A 22,859-nucleotide genomic window follows, 5' to 3' on the forward strand; every position below is an offset into this window, starting at 1 on the left:
TCACTCTTATTTTTGGCTGTATGGTTCCATAAAGAACCTTTAACATCAAAATAACTTTCTGTTTTACAAAAGAATCTTTGTAGTAAATAAAAGCTTCTTTAGATTATGAAAATGTATGAAAGAAATGGTTCTTTGAGAAACTAAAATGGTTCAATTTCAACCAATTAGGCACCTGGTTTATGTAATGTATTAATTAAAAGTCAGACAACAGTTCTGAAATGAAATCAAGATCTTTAATGAAACATTAATCAAACTGACATTAATTTTCATCTAGAGCTGCACAGAGGAATACAGATACGGTACCGGGAGTCTCCTCCTTTCACAAAAACAAACAAACAAATACACATGCATTGAACTCAGTTGCATCGAAGTGAGTTTCGGATGAAATTCTCTCTTATTCAATCTAAAACAAAAAGCGATAAAAAAACAGACTGTAAGAACCATCCGATTAGCTTATATCCTGCCGGTAGGGTACATGTGGCACGTTTACATCCGTATTTAACAGACTACTCTGACAAAAGGATGCTGATTGTCAAGATCACCCAGAAATCTTCACCAACAAACAGCCTTTAAAAGAGGCCACGGTACAGTATGTTCTGTATGATCAGTAAAGTTGTGACCGCTGTGAGATTTAGCAGCATGATGTGAGTCATTAAGGCAGAAGATTCAAGCTTATTGTTGTACTTATCTATGCACAAAACATATTGTATAATTAAAAGATCATTAGAGTGTAGTTGTGTTATTATCCTCAATACAAATGAGTACATAGCATCTTGCAAAACCACCATCTCGCCTAAAATGTTTACTTAACATTTTAAGTTGTATCATAATGTATAATACACACTATAGATTATAGAAGATGAACACTTTCTTGATTCCTGCACAATATTTGTAATGTATTTGTACACAATACACATGTCTAGACGTTCTTAACACACACAGTACAGGACTACTAGTTTAGTCAATAATTCCTCTATATTTCTTTAACTACATACTTTTAGTAAGCAAGTATGATGATTGTGTTGATTTATTTATTGATCTTTACTCTATAACATCTGTATAAACACAATATGTGACTATTCTAAAATGTTATTTATCATGTTAGAACAGTAACACATACACAAAACCATATTATTTTGTGTAGTTATAGGAACATTATACATTGATTGCCTTCTTGTTGCCTAATGGGCAAACAGAAAATAAAAACTAGCTAGTTATACAACACACTTGAAAAACAGAAACTAAGACACAATACAAGAGCATCTTTTAGATGTGCGTTAAGATTTAAACATTCAAGTTTCAGCTAAAAGAAAGTCTGTAAGTGCTGTTGTTGGTCGTCTCCTGCATATAAATGAATGTGTCAATTCTGTATATTAGTTTATGTGTCAATAGGCCTGGCAGATATATAAGGTAGTTATTTCAAACTAATCATACTAAGATCATGTGATCAATTATTCAAACTTTAAAAAAATAGCAGACACATTTACTGTACATAGATCACAGCCTCTCTAAAACATTAAAGGGTACCTTGACTATGAAGACTTGTGTGCTTTAATACTTCATATTTTGTATAGAAAACATTAAATATTTTCATTACTAGTTCACAAAATATTACTACAGTTTACTAGGCTATATTAAATACTATGGTATCTATAATATAGTTTTTCATGTGTTTTACTCCTCACTCCCTTTCATTTGTATGTTATTGTTTATCATTTATGTTACTCTCAGTTTCATATTGAAAGAGGTGAACAGAAAACGTTGATGTATTTTTAATGACTGTGTGCATTTATAACTCTCATCTTCTGTTTCACATCATTTAACAATCTACTTAAAGACTTGTAACTATCGTCTGATTCACGATTTTACATTTTCTTTGGTGTGTAAGTGTTTATTAGTACATGTTAACGATATACAAAAGGTACAAACCCCAAAGTAAACGATGACGCAAGTTATCGTATCCAATGTAAATCTTTTTTCTTGGACTACAACAAACACACGGATTGTAGGCAACAGTTTACTTCCTGGGATTGGTGATGTACAGAAAACCAACATTATCATAATTCCTCCTGCTTTTGACTCAGCCTGTAAGTTAACTCCTGTTAGCATTGCATTGTGCACGAATCTTTCAAACATGGTAAGAAGCGTCACATTTCCGGCTGACGTCTGAGGTCTTCAGGCCAATCACAACGTACAGATTAACCGGCAAATCAGAGACTTTTCAAATCGATGAGTTTTGTACAAAATCAGAGCGTTTGAGGAAGACAGGTAAATCTGGAGCTACAAAAATGTACGGTATGTGGAAAATAATGTTTTTTAACTATAAACCATGCGAACACATTGTATTATACCAAATACACAAAATAACATATTTTAGCAATAAAATAGGTGGACTTTAATACAACGGATTTTGATTAAGTATTGCATGTAAACAAAACGCCGGCCTCTGAGTCAATAGATTTTTTTAAAGTTGACATTTGTACTTTTTAATTTCACATTCATATAGCCAATACCAGTATTAATCTATATAATGTTAGTGTATAGTCAGGTACCCTTTAAATAAAGAAAAACAGAGTTAAAAAGAGCAATATGCTCTGCCCTTACCTGAATGGCACAAATATATTACTTTTTAGTATACAGTATGTGTGAACTGACATGTTTCAATCACCACAAGTGTTTTACTCGCTACAATTCTAAATAATATCTGCTACAAAATAATATTTGGCAGTTGCTTTCTCACATGATCTCAGAGAATATGTCCAGTTACAGCAGTCAAGTAACAGTCGATGAGGAGCCAGTGTGAGGCACGAATGTCAAAGCATAGATTAGTGTCAAAAATAATGGTTTGGATTAAAAGAGAGAGAGAGAGAGAGAGAGAGAGAGAGAGAGAGAGAGAGAGAGAGAGAGAGAGATCTTGTCTTCAGCATTCCGCTTCTTCCATAACTTCCATTACCACTGTTCTAGGACCAGTGAGGATAAGATTACTGACAGACCTGTAGTCCAGATTGAGCACGCTCAGTCCATTAACTGACACCACAAACTGACGCACCTGTTGAGACAGCAGGAAAAAATATCCATAAAGATATCAAGGTACTGATAAAGCACATAATGGACCACATACTGTGATAGTCGCTATTTATAGTTCAGTAATCACATATAAGCAATCGTCATAGCTCGTTTCTGTCGAAATTCTGTTATTATTTACTCACCGTCATGCTGTTGTTGTTTTCTGTCGAACACTAAAGAAGATATTTTGATAAATGATTTTAAGCACACAGTTGACGGTATCCATTGACTTCCATTGTATTTGTTTATCCTATGAAAGTCAATGGGTGGTTACCATCCATTATCAAAATATCTTCATGTGTTCAACAGAACAGAAATAAAACTCAGGTTTAGAGCAAGTAAATGACGACAGAATTTACATTTTTGGATGAACTATAACTTTAAAGTTAAGGGGACATAATAAATACTGCACATTTTTTAAGTTCACATAGTTTTCTTTCAAACTCTTTTTTTAAAACGTTCAAAATTTTTATCAAAAAAACTAAATGCAAATCACACACTACATGGCTCGCAGGTCAGCTATACTATACTATGCCTAAAAACAATACCTTTTAACATTTAAATGTTTTTATCTGTTTTATTTATTGTATTTATTGTAATTTTGTTCTTAATGATTTTTATTGACTCATAAAGGAGATTATTTAAATTTTAAAGACGCTTTTAGCAGTTCCAATTGTTGCTTTATTTATTAATCCTCAGTTTTTAAATTCATCTTTTAAATCAATGATCTTAATTTAAATCTATTAAACAACCTTTTGAAACACCAGTAATGTTTATATAACTTGTGAATGTCATCGTGTGATTGTCCTTTACACCCACCCTAATCCCTACCACAAAGCAACTTTTACACGCTCACCATTTTGTAAGCTCAACTTTCAACATGTCCTTAAACATGTCAACATGCCCATTTCATCTGGCATTATATCAGATATTGCACATTCCTCACACTCTGGTGAATGTAACTCCAACAGCCTTAATCTCTGTGATTTGAGGTAGCCTTGACCTTGACTGATATGATAATAGCAATATTAGGATTAATCTTTAAACATAACAAACACATTTAAAGGGACACTTCACTTAAAAAAAAAAAATGCTCATTTTCCAGCTCCCCTTGAGTTAAACATTTGATTTTTACCATTTTGGAATCCATTCAGCACTTTTAGCATAGCTTAGCGCAATACATTGAATCTGATTAGATCAATAATAACCAAAGAGTTTAGATACTGTCGTGTACTAAGACCAACAGAAAATTGAAAGTTGTGATTTTCTAGGCTGATATGGCTGGGACTATGCTCTCATTCTGGCGTAATAATCAAGGACTTTGCTGCTGTAACATGGCTGCAGGAGGCGCAATGATATTACACAGTGCCCGAAAATAGTACCCTGCTATTGAAAGGTTTTTCAGCTGCAGCGCAATATCACTACACCTCCCGCAGACATGCCACAGCAGCAAAGTCTTTGATTATTATGCCAGAATGAGAGTATAGTTCCTAGATCTACTGTAAGTTTAAAAAGCACTTTATATAGATGAGACTTTAAATGTTTATCAAAAGAATACCAACCTTAGTATTCAGTTAAATCAGATAGGGGTCAAATGTGTATTTTAACAGGTGCAGAACGTTGGATATGCGCAGAGGTCATCTTTAAATAGCTTTTACCTCAGAAACAGACTATGCAAACAAGATCTGATGTAATGAGTATCCAGGGGTGTTTCTTTAATGACACATAACCTTAATAGTTTATTATTGCAGTGAATTCATACACAGAATAGAACCTATTGCCATACAGTCATATATTTTTTTGTGCTAAAAGTATATCAAAGGTCAAATCTCACATCTGATTTCAACCGTGCAATTTTTTCACATTTGGCAGTTGTCTAGTGCATGTTTAAGACACTCATGAATCAACCCTTGTGGGCTTGATAACTGTGTAGTTATCAGTATAAATCTTTAACCGCTATACAAATATTACTGCCATGCTATTTACTTTCTACAGCATTTTTTTCTTGCAGGACAAATAATGTACTGTACCTTCATTCCCGCAGCTGCAGCTGGGCCCCCGGGGTCCACAGCCTGAATGTAGCAGGGTTTACTTCCTCTCACCACAAACCCCCAGCCCACTGCATCACCCACAATCTGCAAACATACACATACAGTACATGAACTCATTAAGAGCTATAGTTTCAGTTCAGCTTAAACTATGCAAACACTTATGTACACTTATTATGTTGTTTTTGGAACTTTTTATTTCTTTAGGGAACAAAACGGTCTTGTCTCATGTAAGCTAAACAACACAAAGTATCAAATATCTGATTTCTTGATCTGGATTTTAATCTGCTCTTGGCTGTTCCTGTTAATTCTGTTGAGGATTGGATCTCCACAGACTTGTGAAGGAAAACTTTCTCTCACTATTTTTAGTTCAGTAAATTATGCAATTAGAGCTTGGAGTCTATAAAGATTTCCTGTAGATCCTTGTGTGTGTGTGTGTGTGTGTGTGTGTGTGTGTGTGTGTGTGTGTGTGTGTGTGTGTGTGTGTGTGCGCGCGCGCGCGTGTGTGTCTGTATAAAAACAAATGTGTGTTTGTGTGCATGAACCTACATCGATCATTTGGGGACAGATCCATCCCCAGAGGTGAGCTAAATTTGGGATGTCCTCATTTACAAAAATGTTCCAACTAGGGATGTTCATATTGATCAGTTAACCGGAGTTAGGAATTTATGACTGATTAATATTGTCAGTAAAAGAAAAAAAATTGCTCCAGAGATATTTCGACACTTTTCTATCCTTAATTTGTGAATGGCCTGTAAATGGCACAGATTATTTCTGCCCTGACGATCTGGTAAAGTTATAATTTGTATAGAAATCAGTTGTACTGCATATGTGGCCGTGCTTCAGTATGGTGCAGTAAGCTGAAGATGCGTGTGTGTACCCAAGATGACGCAGTTCGTCTCAGTCTCGTGCGTGTCCCGACATACCTTCATTGATGGTCTCTGTCTTAGACCCTGACCAAACACATCACGTGCTCTTTAATAATGTAATGTTGCTTGAAAGTATGATAATGTACAGGGTTTGCCGCAGAAAATTTGTTAGTTAAGGTGGTAGGGTTGGGCGAGTGGGCGGGGCAGAGGGCGTGACAATCAAAGGGGCGGGGCGTATGCGTCATGATGAAAATGTTAATATTTTTATTTAAAACACTCAAATAAAACCTAATTTTTAAGAAACTGAACACATACTAGATTATTAATTAATTAAATGTTTTTAACAGATACCTCTAATAGCTGCGTGATGAAGTGAAACTAAAGGGTTAATAAACACAAACTAAAGCAGATGTTGTAGAACGTCAGGCGAATGATGATATATGGCGCAAAAATTGTAAAAACTGATTATTTCCCACTATTAATTAAGTGTAATTCCTGTAATGCATATAAATAACTTGAGCAAGAGCGCTCAACAATTATATCTAATCAACAGGCACGTGAAACCTACCTAGCAGGTTGCTCAAACAACAAAATCACCAGCTAACTTACTTTAAATTTGCAAGAACTATAGACTAAGACTAATACAATAACAGGCTTAAATAACCCAAAAACGTAAGTCCACTTCTTTATCTCATTTTGGCCGTGTGGCGCGCGTGCACGCTCGCGCTGTGAAGGGCGTATGCGCTATTCTCTGAGATGCACTTGACGGCCTTTTGTGCAGCGAATGTTTTTTTTTTTTTTGGGGATGACGTAGTTAAGGTGGTAGGGTTTCCAAGCTTAGGTGGGCCGCCTGAACTGAAATGTGCTGCGGGAAACCCTGATGTATGAATCCTGGCTCTGGATCTGTTGTATATTTAATAAAATGTTTCTATTGTTTTACCGGGTCACAGACAATTACTTAATGACAATTTAAAGGAGTTTAAAAAAAAAAAACTCTGTGTGCGTCAAACAACTTTCTCCGCCACTGCTGTGGTTGTCGCTGTCCAGTGGTCTGTCATATACGGCCATTGGGCCAATGTCTCAGAAGTTAGCGTGAGTGAGAAAATGGCAGAAAATTTAAAAACAGTAAAAAGTATTGCAATGTATCGTACCGTGATATGTATCGTATCGTGAGGCCCTTGCCAATACCCAGCCCAAGTAAGAAATTTAGATCAATTAATTATAAAATGGCCCTGATATGTCAGTAGACATTAAGAAATCATTTTCATTTAAAATATCTTATATCACTGACAATAGTGGTCCGGCCAGGATATTGTCATTTAAAAAGTGGAGTTACAGCCCTCAACTGATGTCTATGTTGTCATGTTGTGTATCGGCCACCAGTTGTGTGATTGCAATACCAGTTTTAGCCACAAGTTTTATAATTGCAATATCAGTATTGGCCACAATCCTACATACTGATTATTTAAATATTAAAATCTTTAATATTACAATCTTAACAGTTAATGTTCGGTTAACAAGCAGTGGTTGTCGGTTGGGAAAATTAACTGAAATGAACATCCCTAATTCCAAAGTAGTCATTATATTGTAAAAAAAAATATATATTTTATCTTTCTGTTAGGGTTATGGTTAGTCTATTTGTAATTATAATGAACTGTAAACACTAAAAACTGCATGTGTGTGTGTAACTTACTGTGAATGTCTTCTTTATGTAAAGTCCTCCAGGAGCCTGAAGTTCATCTGGGCTCACTTGTCTCTTCAACACTGCAAATACAGGGTCAAGAAATATTACTATTTATTTATTTCTTAACACCATTCCAGTATTGATGACTATATTTATGACAAGAACCGGCTAATATACAGATAAATTATTCGATACATAAATTAATCTAATCAGTAAAACATCATTTTAATATTTAACACAATTTAAAAAGATAACAATGTAAATGAAAGTTACATCAACACTGAGACAATATTTCCAAGTCAAGGACATTAATCCTGAAACAAAGCTTGTGCTTTAAGAGAGAAAGAGAGAGAGAGAGAGAGAGAGAGAGAGAGAGAGAGAGAGACAGGAAGAGTGAGCGAGAGAGCTGTAATTAGGCAGTAATGGGGTGCTGAAGGTTCACTTTAATGAAGCAATGAGGTTGTGGCACGGCTGAGGTTCATTAAATACAGAAGAGCATTTACCGGTAGTAAGCCTGATCTCTTCATCAGTAATGTGAAACAAAACTTAATATTCGGTGACAGATTTAAAAATAATGCACTGAATGTTATTAAAAGGCCAAAAGGCATTTAATCTTGCATATATGGTAATCAAATGTGCCTGTTTAAATTCTATAGCATACAGTACATAAGTCACAAGCACTATTTTCTCAATAACTTGCTTTTTGGGTGCTTAACAGACATTATGACTATTGCTGTGCTAAAACAGATCATTTTGTTTATTTTTGTGTTTCAAGAACGTACATATATGGAGCATTTCCTGAAGATGGAGGGCTTCTCCATCCCTTTCTTTTTAAAGTCACTCATACTTTACTAAACGCTTCCACACAATAACACATCCTTTTCCTAACATTCATACATTTAGCACCCGTGTTTTTTTTACAGCCGTGAGAGGCAACGGACGTCACTTTGTCAGCTATAGCAAAAGCAGGCGTAACATTTACTGTATATTCCTGTCATGCTAACATTTTAAGGGATTTATTTCTGTATGCGGTTGTCACACCCAAAACTTAGTAGTGTGCATGTGTGCACATTGTTTCTCTCGTTCTCTTTTTTACTTGTGTTTACTTTGTTGTCACCAAAAATGGGAGGCCAGCTGAGACATCGCATGATTGGATAAGCAAAGCAACCAATCAGAACAGCACTGCCAAACCACGAGCATGCTCAACTCACAACTATCACCTACACTGTAAAAAACATATTGTGAAATTCACAGTAATTAACTGGCAGCAATTGACAAGTAACTTACTTTAGAAAAAGCACAGTAAGTTACTTGTCAATTGCTGCTAGTTATCTACTGTGTTTTTTTCTATAGTAAGTTACTTGTCAATTGCTGCCAGTTAACTACTGTGTTTTTTTTCTATAGTAAGTTACTTGTCAATTGCTGCCAGTTAAATACTGTGTTTTTTTCTATAGTAAGTTACTTGTCAATTGCTGCCAGTTAACTACTGTGTTTTTTTTCTATAGTAAGTTACTTGTCAATTGCTGCCAGTTAAATACTGTGATTTTGCCGTACTGTAAGTTACTTGTCAATGGCTGCCAGTTAACTACTGTGATTTCTTTTCCACAGTAAGTTACTTGCCAATTGCTGACAGTTAACTACTGTGATTTATTTTCTACAGTAAGTTACTATTGTCAATGGCTGCCAGGTACTACTGTGGTTTTTCTCCACAGTAATTTACTGGCAGTCATTGACAAGTAACTAAGCAGAGATTATATATTTTTAATATGTAGTTCATTGTGGTTTTCCCTACCTCATTTGATTGGTTAGTTATTTTCTGTAAATATTCATCAATGTTAAAATAAAGTTGTAATGGTCAGCCTTAAAGGTTTAGTTACAATTATTTAAAAACTCCAGACTGTTAAATGAAGGAAATACAAAAAACAAATCTAAAACAATATAAAAGTCCAAGCGTGTTAAAAGTCCAAATGTGCAAAGTTTCCACGGTGTATATAAAATCCAAGAAAGTGATATCCAAAGTCCATAAAACATAACTGGAAAGGTAAGCCCAAATACACAAACTCCACACACCAGCAACCGCTTGTTTTAGCTATAGCGTCAGCTAACCATGTGCTCCTGCTCCTTTCTTTTATACAAAGTTCCATGTCATGTGACCCCTCACATGACAGGCAGACGAGGCAAAATAAAAGACATACACACATAAAATAGCAAAAGGATAAAATGGCTAAGAAAACATATCAAACTAATTTAAACTGAAATATACATAAGTCACAATATAATGGGTGGTAAAACATGTATCTTGTGTGATCACGTCACAATGTTAATAATCTAATTTAAATATGCTAAATTACAAAACAATACAATACTTTTCTGATTTGAGGGAAAATGCTACTGTTTCACAGATATTTACTAAATTTATTTTTTTTACAGTCAAATACATTCAATAAATGCATGCTAACATTTGTAAAATAACATTTTAATTTGGATGAAAAAGGATGAATTCCCAAGAAATGCATCTTAAAACATCTTAAACTTTTGTTACAATCTAAAAATAACTAAATATAATTCAGTTTGTAGATATACAGGACAATCTGTAAATAAAACAAAATAATTAATTATCAATCAAAAGTACACTGCAAGTAAACTGTAAGTTTCCTCCAATTCTTATTAAACACAATATTACTGTGAAGTATAATAACTGAAATGCAAAACAAATTTATGTCTACAATATTTTCACTCCAAAATGAATAGTTCTAGACAGTGCACAACACAACCATTGATTCTTAAATTCAGAATCCTAATTTTACAGTGTATAAGTAACATTAAAACATGCCCAAAAAGGTCAGTGAAACCATACCACAACAGACAATGTTAAGAGATTGAAAAGTTATTTTCATTTAAATTGCTAGTAATCTACTGGATCCTACAGTATGAATAAACATATTTACAAGATTTACTAAAAGTTAGAATTTATGTTTTAATTCTATTCAACATGCTTAAACACATTATTGTTTAATTTACATTAAACGTGCCTGTATTGACTTTTAAGTACGAAACAATATCAGCTTTGAGTGGACTAGTTATCCAAACAATGGACCTTTTCCTATATCATATGTATCATATATGTGAACAAAGTTATTTATTACGTTATTTATACATACTTCACTTTGATGAAACTGTGCAATTTTATTTTCTGTATGCAGGTTTAGCCACTGGTAAAACTCTAATGGGCATGACTGCTCTCCATTCAGAGGGCTTATGTGTTTTCATGTCTCACCAGCATATGGCCAGTAAGATGATTTCAGTGTAATACTGTTTAAAGTATCTATTAGCCTACCATGTGTATTTTCTCTAAAATTAAATATTTAAGATTGTTTTTCATAATTAAGAACATAAACACTTATGTTAGGTTCGTACAAGAAAAAGACAGATAAAAAAACAGCTACAATCAACACTATTAAAACTGTAGGCTACTTGTGTGTGGCACTTAAACAGACATACTGGGTGCATCCCAATTCAGGGCCTGTGGCCTTCCAAGGCCGTATCTGAAGGCAAATGACATCAAAGGCTGTCACAATTCGAAGCTCTTGCTGTGGCCTTTTCCCCCTCTGAAACCGAGTTAGGGCTGTAACGATATATAGCTTGTTCCATTAAAAAGACCTGCCTGATTATGCATTGCTGCATCGTGATTCTGTGTTTCATGCACAGCTTGTGTGTTTACTATGGCGTTTTGGTCAGTCAGAAGTCCTTATCAATCTAAAATCATTATGAATCGGAGTCGTTTATAACGTGCATTTTAAAAAGCAATGCTCGTTAAACAAAATCATTGAAAATATTCTTTATTATCATGAAAATACCTGAAACAATTTGAAGAACAGCAATATAAATATTCCTGTAGACATTTCCTGGAATAGCGTTTGCTATGCTAGCCTACTTCTTCTGTGGCACAAAGGAGGTTTCTGCACGAGAGCGCCCGCTGGCTTTTGGATGTGGCGGCATTTCACCATAATTCATGCAAATTAATTAATTGAGAAAACACGCATTTGCACGATAAATCGTTACAGCCCTACCGAGGATCCATAGATGTATCCTTCACAGCCTTGGCTATCCCAAAATTCAATATGAAGTGTATATTTTGCTAATTAAAGGTCCTTGTGTCTGTTTTACTATTATAAATGATGTTTTAGTGATGTAAATTAATATTATTGCTGCAATGTTGTGTGTTGCATTTTGCTTTTGTATATTTCTAAGGTTGGTGAATTTTACAAACTGTTGGATAGTTTAAACTGCATCAATGTGTTATATTTTCTAAAATAAAAAAATCTGCCATCATATTTATTTTTAAAAGTCTGATAGGTCTCAGCTTTTGTGTCCCGGTGACAATCGTAGTGGGCGGGAAAAGCAAGTGATGCCCCCGTAGGCTAGACCGTCTCATTTCAGTTCACTTCGTGGCATTTAGAGGCTGCTGCCTTTAAATATTGAGCCTTGCCTTCAAAGTCCGCGGCCTTAAAAGGATCCAGACCCTGAATTGGGATGCACCCTCATTTTGTTCAAACTAAACCAATGCTCACACAGCAGTCATTGGCCAGTTTACTGAATGACAGTGTCAGACAACAGGTCTTCGCAGACCCGCTGTCAGGCGCAACTGGGTTTTTCCCAAAAATAAAAAAATAAAAAAAATGATGGCAATACTCGCAAAGATGTTAAAGTGTAAAAGTGATGTTTATTTTACAGTGCTCCAGAGGTGAATACCGACCCAACACTATGTACAAAATTAACAAAAAAACAAAACTGTGGAAAACCAAAAGAAAATATAAATGTAAATGTAAATACAAGCCCACTACTTTAAGACAAATAAAGGATTTTCTCACGGCACCACACTTGCACGTTAACTAGCCAGGTAAACTGACCCAGATTGTTCTCTGGGGCACCTTCTTATAGGCCAAGCCCCGCCCCTTTTAGTTGAGACCATAATGTGAAAGAGAGGTAAGTAAACAGGTAGTTATGTACTTTTACACAACCCACATATATATATATATATTTATATGTATCAATAAAATATTTATAGACATCAAAAGGGGATCAAAATAACAAACACAAAAGATAAACAAAAATAATAACCACATAATAAAAATATCTAGTTTAATTATTTCCCCCCTACAACAGACAGGATAATGGACGAGCCGGCTTCCGGCTGCTTCACGCCGACACGCCCACTCACAGCGAACCTGGCGCTATTTATCCAGGCCGCTGGTGGCGCTCGGGTTCGACCGGCCCATAATGGAGAAGCAACGCGGAAGACCGGCAACACAGACGCTAACAAACGCTCATAACAAGGAAGTATAGACATGACAACAGGACAAACATCAAACAAAAGACAACGCTAATGTGTGTGTATCAAAGCCAGTGTGAATACGGTTGAGGATGGAAACAGAATAGATATGTATGCGTGTATGCAGACCAGACCAGCGTGCTATCGGCGTGCGTGTGCACCCGCCGCCTCAGCAGGAACGGAGAGGATGAGGTATGCAGGGGATGACTGTGTGTGTGTGTGTGTGTGTGTGTGTGCTGCACGGACCAACGAGCATAGGGACAGGTCACTCTGTCACATCACCTCCCTCCTCTCCAGGCCGCGAACTGACCGGATTCCGGGAAAGGTAGTCGGCAATCCTGTTCTGAACTCCAGGTCGATGTCTGACTTTGAACTTGAAGGGTTGCAGGGAAAGGTACCACCTAGTCACCCGAGCGTTGTGATCCTTCATGGTATGGATCCAGGTCAGAGCTCGGTGGTCAGTCTCTAGTGTGAATTCCCTTCCCAGCAGGTAGTACCGGAGGCTCTCCAATGCCCACTTAATCGCGAGCCCCTCTTTCTCCACGGTAGAGTATCGCCTCTCACGGGGTAACAGTTTCCTGCTCAGGAATGCTATGGGCCTTTCTTCACCCATCTCGCCCTGGGCCAGGACTGCTCCAATCCCCACATCCGAAGCATCTACCTGAACTGTGAACTCCTTCTTGAAATCTGGACTTAAGAGGACGGGATCCGAACACATTTGCTTCTTCAAGGTGGTGAGGGCCAGCTCACAATCCTCAGTCCAGATAATTGGGTTTGTCATACTCTTACAGAGCAGGTTGGTTAAAGGGACGGCAGTGGTCGAGAAGTTTGGTATGAATCGTCGATACCATCCCACCAGTCCCAAGAAGGATCGAACCTCCTTCTTTGTCCGTGGTCTTGGGCTTCTTCGAACGGCCTCTACCTTGTCCACCTGTGGCCTCAGCTCACCGTTTCCCAGATGGTACCCCAGGTAGTTGGTCTCCGCCTTCGCCCACTCGCACTTTGCCACATTCAGGGATAAGCCAGCCTCTTGGATCTTGGTCAGAGTGTCTCTGAGGTGCCGAAGGTGATCCTCCCAAGTTGCACTGTAAATGACCACATCATCCAGGTATGCCGCTGACCACTCTTCACATCCTCTAAGGACTTGATCCATGAGTCGCTGGAATGTTGCCGGTGCCCCATGCAGCCCAAAAGGTAGGACCGTAAAATGGTATAGGCCCTGTGGGGTCCGAAACGCCGTATAGGGTCTGGACGTCTCCTCCAAAGGGACTTGCCAGTAACCTTTACACAGATCCAGCGTGGTGATATACCTTGCTTGACCAATCTTCTCCAGCAGGTCGTCGATGCGTGGCATGGGGTAGGCATCAAACCTTGACTGGGCGTTCAGCTTCCGAAAGTCAATACAGATTCGTAACGTACCATCTTTCTTTGGGACGATCACAATAGGGCTGCTCCACTCGCTCTTCGAGGGTTCAATGACTCCCAAATCTAGCATCGTCCCAATCTCTGCTTGCAGCGGTGCCACCAGCCTCTCAGGAACACGGTATGGTCGCTGTCGTGAAGGTGTCTGGTTGAGCAGGTGGATCTGGTGTTGCACCAAGCTGGTCCGTCCAGGCCTCTGACGGAACAACGAGGGATATCGGCTCAGAAGGAGGTACAGCTCAGCCTGTTTGCCCTCTCCCAGATGACGGAGATTAACTTCTACTGGCTCTCTCACCTTCGGCTCAGGTTGTTCATCCTCCAGATCATCCTCCACCTCACGAATAAACAATACAGTCTCTGGTTTGCTGGGTGCCTCCTTCCACTCCTTAAGTAGGTTGATGTGGTAAGTCTGTACCATCTTACCCTTGTCTGGATGACGCACTTCGTACGTTACGGGTCCCATTCTACGGACGACACTGTATGGGCCTTGCCACTTCATTAACAGCTTGTTTGCAGATGTGGGCAGCAGTAACAGTACCTTCTGTCCAGGTTGCAGTTCTCGGGATCTGGCATTCTGGTCGTACCATGTCTTTTGTGCTTTCTGCGCCTGTCGGAGGTTCTCTTGGGCCTTCTCTCTGTAGCTTTCTAGGCGGTCCCTCATTTCAAGGACGTACTGGACTATACCCTTTTCAGACTTCGTCCCATCTCCAGACGTAGCGGCCTCCCATCCTTTCCGTAGGAGATCCAGAGGTCCTTGTACCCGCCAGCCATACAAAAGCTCGAATGGAGAAAAGCCCGTCGAAGCTTGAGGCACCTCCCGGTAGGCAAACAGCAAGAATGGTAACCATTTATCCCAGTCCTTTCCAGTGTCCGACACAAACTTACGAAGCATGTTCTTTAATGTTTGGTTAAAACGCTCCACTAGTCCATCAGTCTTCGGGTGGTATGGGGTTGTCTTTAAGGCAGTAATGCCTAATTGCCGGTGCAGCAACTTCATCAGCCTTGACGTGAAATTAGTCCCTTGATCTGTGAGGATCTCCTCAGGTATCCCAACCCTGGAGAACAACTGGACGAGTGCATTGATGATCTTTGGGGTTGTGATGGAACGAAGAGGGAAGGCCTCTGGATATCTTGTCGCATAGTCATATTAACCAATCATACTCAAAGCAACATGACGAGTCAGCCTATACAATTTGGTAACACTTTATTTCGATAGTCCACTTTAGACATTTTACAAATTATAAGTAACTTTGCAACTACTTATCCTACCAATCTTTACAGTATTAGTAGACTGTCTGCTTAATATCTACTAACACTTTATTGTGATGATCCCTCAACAGACATTCAACTGACTATAAGTATCTTTGCAGGTGCATGTCAACTTATTCCACTAACCCTAACCTCTTCCCTAACCCTAACAGTCTACTAATACTCTAAGGACAGTTAGTTGAAATATAGTTGCAAATTAGTGAAAGTTGGTTGACATAGTTGAAAAGTTATTTATAGTTGTATAAGTATTAAGTGTAACCTACAATTTATTTCAGTGTGGTAGCATATTAAATGGAATGTTGTGTGTACCATACTGTAGACAAAACAATAATCATAGTGAACTTTCTCCTTTAAAGAAATAGAAAATTAATCTAATTTGTCATTACTAGCATAATACTTAAAATAATACAAAATCAAATATACTTTAAAATGTTTTCCCAACAAAGATTATTGAAGAAATTATTTTCTTCAATTTATTTTGTGTATCCTGAATAAGATTAGACATCACCATGTTGCTAACAAAAATTGTTGTTGACTGGACTTAAATACATTTATGAGTTTGCAGAATGTAAAATGTGCTGTAACACATCATGAAGTTTGATTTCTCAGAGTTTTTCAAAATAAAAGTCAATTGGGTTTAAATGTCAGGAGTTCCTGTCGGGATGAACACTTGTTACTCTTCTCCCACTGCCAATACTGTTGCATTATATTGAAAATGTATATTTTTTAATTTGATTTAATTTTATTGTGTTCAAACTGTTAGATTTTTTTGTTTTTTTCAACAATTCAAGTTTCTACTGTCAGGTTGCTTTAGAAACATTTGATGAAACCAAAATTTTACCAAAAATACATATAAACAAGATCATAGTCATGTTTATTTACTAAAAACAAGCGTAACACAAAAATCTATCTTGTTCTGTTTTGTTACTTTTGAGCCACCTGTGTTACTTTCGTCCCTGCTGACAGAGTCTAAGCCCACAATGCCAAAATTTCACCTGGAATTCATAGTCCACACTTGAGTACCGATCACAGCAAAAATATATCTGTCTAAAATATATCTTTTAAAATAAAACGTTTTTTTCAAAAAAATTTGTACATTTTCGCCCCTGCTCACCCCTCCTGTGAGTCTCTACAGTACAATGTTGGTTACTGTGAGTCTCTACAGTACAATGTTGGTTACTGTGAGTCTCTACAGTACATTGCTGGTTACTGTGAATCTTTGCAGGATATTTTATTCACTGTGACTTTCTACAGCACATACCTTTTTACTGTGATTTTTACAGTTTTAAAACACTACTGTGATTTCACACTGAATGCACTGTAATCCACTGTGAATTTTATTACAGTTATTTGCTGTGCACGAACACAGTTAAGTACTGTAGATTTCACAGGCATTTTTTACAGTGTAAGAAACCACATCTTTTCTGGAAAAGCAACCTTTTTCCTTGCAAAATAATAATATTGCAAATAAATGCTCTGATGCCAGATTGCATAGGATTGTGAATGCTCTTGGACAAGCATGAAGTCTGGTTTATACAGTGAGCCTTACTGTACTGAAACTGCATAAAGATCAGTGCATTAAGTGAAGTCAAGGGCTGAGTCATATGGTAGGTGGGGATTGCTTTATTGCAGGCATGCTTGGGGCTTGCCTCGTTTCACCATGGAGGCCAATGTTCTCATTCGGTGCTGTGCATGTGTGGTTGCGTATAAAAATGTTCTTCTGTTCCTTTGCCTGCTGGCTGTGCTACTTGCCTTTCCTTAAGAGGACTGTGTGTTCCTGCCAGGCCGCCTCTCATACAAACTCCGCGTGTACACTCACCGTTCAAGGTTCTCAAAGTTTTATGAGTCAGAGTTTACTGTTTCTACACACACATGCACACACTGAGAAGTGAGACAGAGTAAAACAGAGATGGAGACAAGACAGAAAATGTGCATATTTAGTGAAGCATAACCTATGCCGATTATTTTCTTTTTGGTGTTTACAAAATTAGTCATAATATCCTCATGTAGACAAATCACAGTGTAAATAAAAGGCAGAACACTTGAAGTGAGCACTCAGTAGGCTACAAGACATTACTGTTTAATATGTACAGATCTGGAACGCCCTACACAGCCACCATTAACTAAAATGTTACCTTGATAATCAATGATTATCAAATAAACTTTTGTGTAAGTGTACATTTATTTAAAGGGCCCCTAACATAGGTTTCTTCAGCAATATAAAAATAGTCTCTGGTATCCCTAGATTATGTCTGTAAAGTTTCAGCTCAAAATACACCACAGATCTTTCATTATACGATGTTGAACATGGCAATTTGTGGCTGTGTGTCTCTTTAAATGCAAAAAAGCTCCCCCTGTATGCAAAGTAGGGGGTAGAGCGCTTAAACATGAGGTTTGGACTACCTTAAAACACGTTTCTCTGGCAGAAGTTGAACTATGCACTCATAAAGCGGAGTCTGTGAGTGGTCATAGGCGGGTCGTAATCAATGTGACATCACATTGATGGGGATCTCCAACAATATAAAAAAGTCCCCTGCTATTGAAAGATACTAAGGGGACTATTTCCCGCTGCTGCGTAATATCATTTAAAAAAATATCGAAACTTTGGTTATTTTTGATGGTATATGTATAATTACAGGATGTTTTTGCACACACACTGGCAACACATGATAGAAAAACATTTAAATGTGATTTTTTTTAGGTTAGGGGGGCTTTAACATTTTGTGCATCATAAAGTGCAGAGAAAATGTACTTGATGACAATGGTGTGCAAAACAACCCTGTTTTACATTTAAACTTGGGTCCGTTGTGAGTCTTTGGACCTGAATACAACCCACACGTGGCAGTTACATGGATCACAGCACGCAGTTTCTTGACATTTGACATTCAACATTCTGTCGTTTATCATTTTGCAATGGTTCTAGTTGCATCTTTAGTGATTTTGCAACTGTTTACTGTGTCTTGTCCAAAGAAGTGGATTTTTTAAGTGGAGGTTTTTGCAAAAAAAAAAACTTGCATGCACTTAGAGGGTTTTGCAAAGGTAGACAGTAAAATTGGTTAAAGGGACACTCCACTTTTTTGAAATTTTTTATCGTCAACGTTTAACGTCTCGTGACTCAAGAACGAGCGCCAATGTGAGTGCGCACACCCACGCGTAAAACGCGAGGCGCAAAAGCGTAATTTTCAGAAAACCCCCTCGGACATGTTTTTTCGTTTGACGCGGCGCGTTAAAAGTTGGCCGACCAATGAGATTGGTGCTTTTGTTCATGTGCCTGGCGCTGCTGAAGTTCCAGTAAAACACGACTTGGTGGCGCTCAAGCACAAAATGGTCTTGCGGAGCACGTGAAACAGGTAAACACACAAAGAAGATGCATCGAGGCTGTGGAGGTTTATGAAGGTGTCGGAGTTGCTCACATCATCGACCGAATTTCGAAGGTAACGTGATATATATATATATATATAAGAACATTACATAATATATAAAACGCGCACGAAATATGCCCATTTTCCAGGCTCCTCTAGAGTTAAACATTTGATTCTTACGGACTTTTAGTTTCAATATTTTTCCTATTTAAAACTTGACTCTTCTGTAGACCGACGGAAAATTAAAGGTTGCAATTGTCTAGGCAGATATGGCTAGGAACTATACTCTCATTCTGGCGTAATGACCAAAGACTTTGCTGCCGTAACATGGCTGCAGGAGACGCAATGATATTACGTAATAGTCCCCTGCTATTGAAAGATACTAAGGGGACTATTTTTGGCTGCTGCATAATATCATTTAAAAAAATATCTAAACTCTTTGGTTATTTTTGAGCGCAATGCTAATGGTCTAATCAGATTCAATGGATTATGCTAAGCTATGCTAAAAGTGGTATCCAGAACCAGAGATTAGTTGAATGGATTCCAAAATGGTAAGAATCTGGGCCCGGTTCCCCGATAACGCTCACTCTTAGCACACTAAGAAGGCTCAAAAAGATATATCTTAGCAAAGTTGTTTGTGTTCCCCGAAGAGTCTCTTAGGAAGCTTCTTTACACGCTGCCTCTAAGTACGACGTAACAATGTCGCTGTCCCGAGTGAAGGTGCTGAATTATTTGCGATCGATCGCTCAGGGATCGATTCTCCACTTCACGCGAAGGTGCATTACGGTGTTAAGAAAGACAACACGCTCTATACAAATGGAACATTACTCAAATTATTCCAGTAACATTTATTTTAACATAGTTTAAGTTATCCGTCAAATATAGACTATTAATTAAATTATAAAATTGTCAGTAATACGGGTAGACGAACCGGGTATTCCTCGCTAATCATCCACGTTAAACATGGGTTTAACGACTTTAAAAAATATATTTAATACCCTTTTATACTAATGGTAATGTACTACGATCAGAATTGATTGGCAAACAGCTGCAGTTACTTCTGTTTAATGCGGTATTGCTGGCCATTGTTTAATGTTTTCAATAAAAAGCAATATCTACAATGAACAGAGAGAGAGAGAGAGAGAGAGAGAGAGAGAGAGAGAATTAGATACAGAATTATGGTCTGAGAAGATCCAGCAGCTCCATAAGGGGTTGTCTTGGGAGGCATTTTTTTTTTATTTAGCCACGTCAGGCAAAATGTCACAAGTGTTGCCGAATAATAAAATTGTCATGGACTAAACAGTTACACGGCCGGTGTAGAAGTCTGTTCCCCCTGTGTTTCACTTTAGTTTAGTCTTTTTATCGCGTTTTTATCACATTATATGTTTATTCTTTATATACATTGAAAGTTTTAATGGCTACTGAGATGTATATGTGTGCATTTATGTAATGTATCTTGACTGTTCTTGATTGTAAGTCAGTTATTTTTACAGTATGAATCATATTATATGTATAATATATATTTATTATGTTTGGAAACATAACAGTTTTAAAACAAACAGTAGAGAAAAAAGAAAAGAAAATGACAGGCTATATGTTAAAAGACATACAACTGTCAAATATAAAATATTTAATAAATTGTGTAATAGAATACATGATATTATTGCTTTTTAGTATAACCAATTGAAATCTTTGATCTTTCTAAATAAATTATAAATATAACGTGATGAAAACGCTATAAACATAGAGGGAACAGACTTCAATGAGGAACAAACACCGGTGCCGTCTTTGATTCATTAGTTCTGATACCAAATAAAGTCAACTGCATAAATAGCCCTGTATCCATTGCAAAATATTTTATTATAAGTCTTAAAAATGTCCATAACATAAAATCATTGTCAGCATACCATAGTTTGACTTGTGCTGCGCTGCACTGATTTCTAAAGACTGCGGCGATAGCGTTTTGCGCTCAAACAACGCTAAGAGAGAGCTTACGAATGGTCCAGACCAACCTTACGAAAGTGTGACTTACAGAAGATATACTTAGTGTACGAACGTGTTGGGAACCGTGCCATAGAGTTAAGAGAGAGGGTAAGGAATAGGTTAAGAACTACTTAGCGATAAGAACGTTTTGGGGAACCGGGCCCAAATGTTTAACTCTAGGGGAGCTGGAAAACGAGCATATTTTCAAAAAAAGTGGAGTGTCCCTTTAAATACCAATAAAATGACTAAAGTGACATTTGTGAAAATAAGGCATTTCAGTTACTGACTACTAACCTTTTTCTTGCCATTAAAATTAAATTACTGAACCCAAACATAAGAGCCTGATAAAAAATGCTAATTTCCAAGAAAACTAGTTGCACTTAGAGGGTTTTGCATCTGAAGGTTATACAGTAAAATAATTTGCATGAATCCACCACCCAGGATCATATAGTCATAAACTGCAAAATGACTTCCTTAAAGTCACTACTGGTGAAAAAAATGACAAATGTTGTAAAATTTAAATGAAGGGATTTAGTTTAATTTAGTCTTGAACAGCTCTTTATGTAGCGCCCGCATGCCGCAGTGCCCTTCAAGGGTGAACAAATGCCATTTGGAATTCACCCAAAATCTGAGATCAGCACTTTAAGGTAACTAGGAGAATCTGTGAGGGTCTGAAAAAGTTCATGAGAAACGCATAGTTCACGCCTGATAGGATTACTGTCAACAGGCACAATTACTGGAGCAAGGCCAAGTAGAACGCAGGGAGTGCTAGACCATGTGGGTTTTATGATCTGAAAGCACACAAACACACAACCTCCTGACCCACCCATGGAGATTTTGAGAAACATAGTAGACGTCTTAACAGCTGCACAGCATGTTCTGTTCAAGAAAAAGTAATATGCTGTAAACAAACTTCAAAAAAGAGATAACTCTCTCACCAGAAATGTGTTATTGTGCAATACTAAAGAGTTCAGCAAGACCAGTGTCTGGTTTATGACATATCTCTTAAATCAGTGGTCATTTTTTGCTCAAAAGAGTGACTAGATTTTCTCCCTGAGATTTAGAAATAAGCAAGTAACAGCATAACGTGTCTGTAGATCTTTTGTGTGATTTGACATCATGATGCCTGTCCTACAGTATATTATATGCCAAAAAATATTTCAGAAACCCAATATTTCAGAAATCCAAAGTAACTTACAAGGTACAAATTTTAATCAATATGTGTATTCCCCGGGAATTAAACCCATGAGCTTTGTGCTCCTAACCCAATTCTCTACCAATTAAGCAAGTGGAACACATCACATTTTGGAAAATACATGTGCTGTCATTTTTAAAAACACAAATGGGAATGCAAGGCTTCTCTGATCACCTGTGTTAGCACAAGCAAGGGGATTCATTGTGTGGGGGCGGGCTTTTCTTACCTGATTTGGGGTTGCAGAGGACAGGTGGGCTGCTGCTAAGGGTGGGGCTGCTGCTATAGTAACCGCTGCTGCCACAGCTGTTGCTCAAACTGCTTCGCCTCACTGCCGAAACCACCTTGATCTCTTTAGTGGGGCTCACTGAGAGGAGAGGGGGTCCAGCAAGAGACAGAGAGGAAGTGAAAGAAAGACGACACATCAGATCTATAGTGTAAATTGTGTTATGAGATGTAAACATTGCTCTGGTGCATCTAATAACTGACATAACAGTCCTGAGAGGCCTATAGGGTTTCAGTTCTGCTTTTGCAGCCATTGGAAAACGGCGCTATTTCAGAAATAAACGCTTACTATAGCTACACAAGGACATTTCACAGACTAGACTACAACAGTTGTTTTATAATAAAAC

The 22,859-nt window shown here is 37.6% G+C and overlaps 1 protein-coding gene across 2 annotated transcripts in view; it reads right to left on the minus strand.

Annotated features, from left to right (window-relative positions):
* Positions 1-211: 211 nt before the first annotated feature.
* deptor (DEP domain containing MTOR-interacting protein) overlaps positions 212-22,859 on the minus strand; it is a 49,628-nt gene continuing 26,980 nt past the window's right edge. For both annotated transcript variants that reach the window (XM_055209720.2, XM_055209719.2), the window contains exons 7-10: positions 22,457-22,594; positions 7,677-7,747; positions 5,097-5,201; positions 212-3,049 (exon numbers count right to left, since the gene is read on the minus strand). In XM_055209720.2, the coding sequence (XP_055065695.1) occupies positions 2,921-3,049; positions 5,097-5,201; positions 7,677-7,747; positions 22,457-22,594 (443 nt within the window). In that variant the 3' untranslated portion in view covers positions 212-2,920. The remainder of the gene's footprint in view (positions 3,050-5,096; positions 5,202-7,676; positions 7,748-22,456; positions 22,595-22,859) is intronic.

Source organism: Misgurnus anguillicaudatus, chromosome 10 (genome assembly GCF_027580225.2).
Source record: "Misgurnus anguillicaudatus chromosome 10, ASM2758022v2, whole genome shotgun sequence".
In the NCBI taxonomy this organism is placed as follows: Eukaryota; Metazoa; Chordata; class Actinopteri; order Cypriniformes; family Cobitidae; genus Misgurnus; species Misgurnus anguillicaudatus.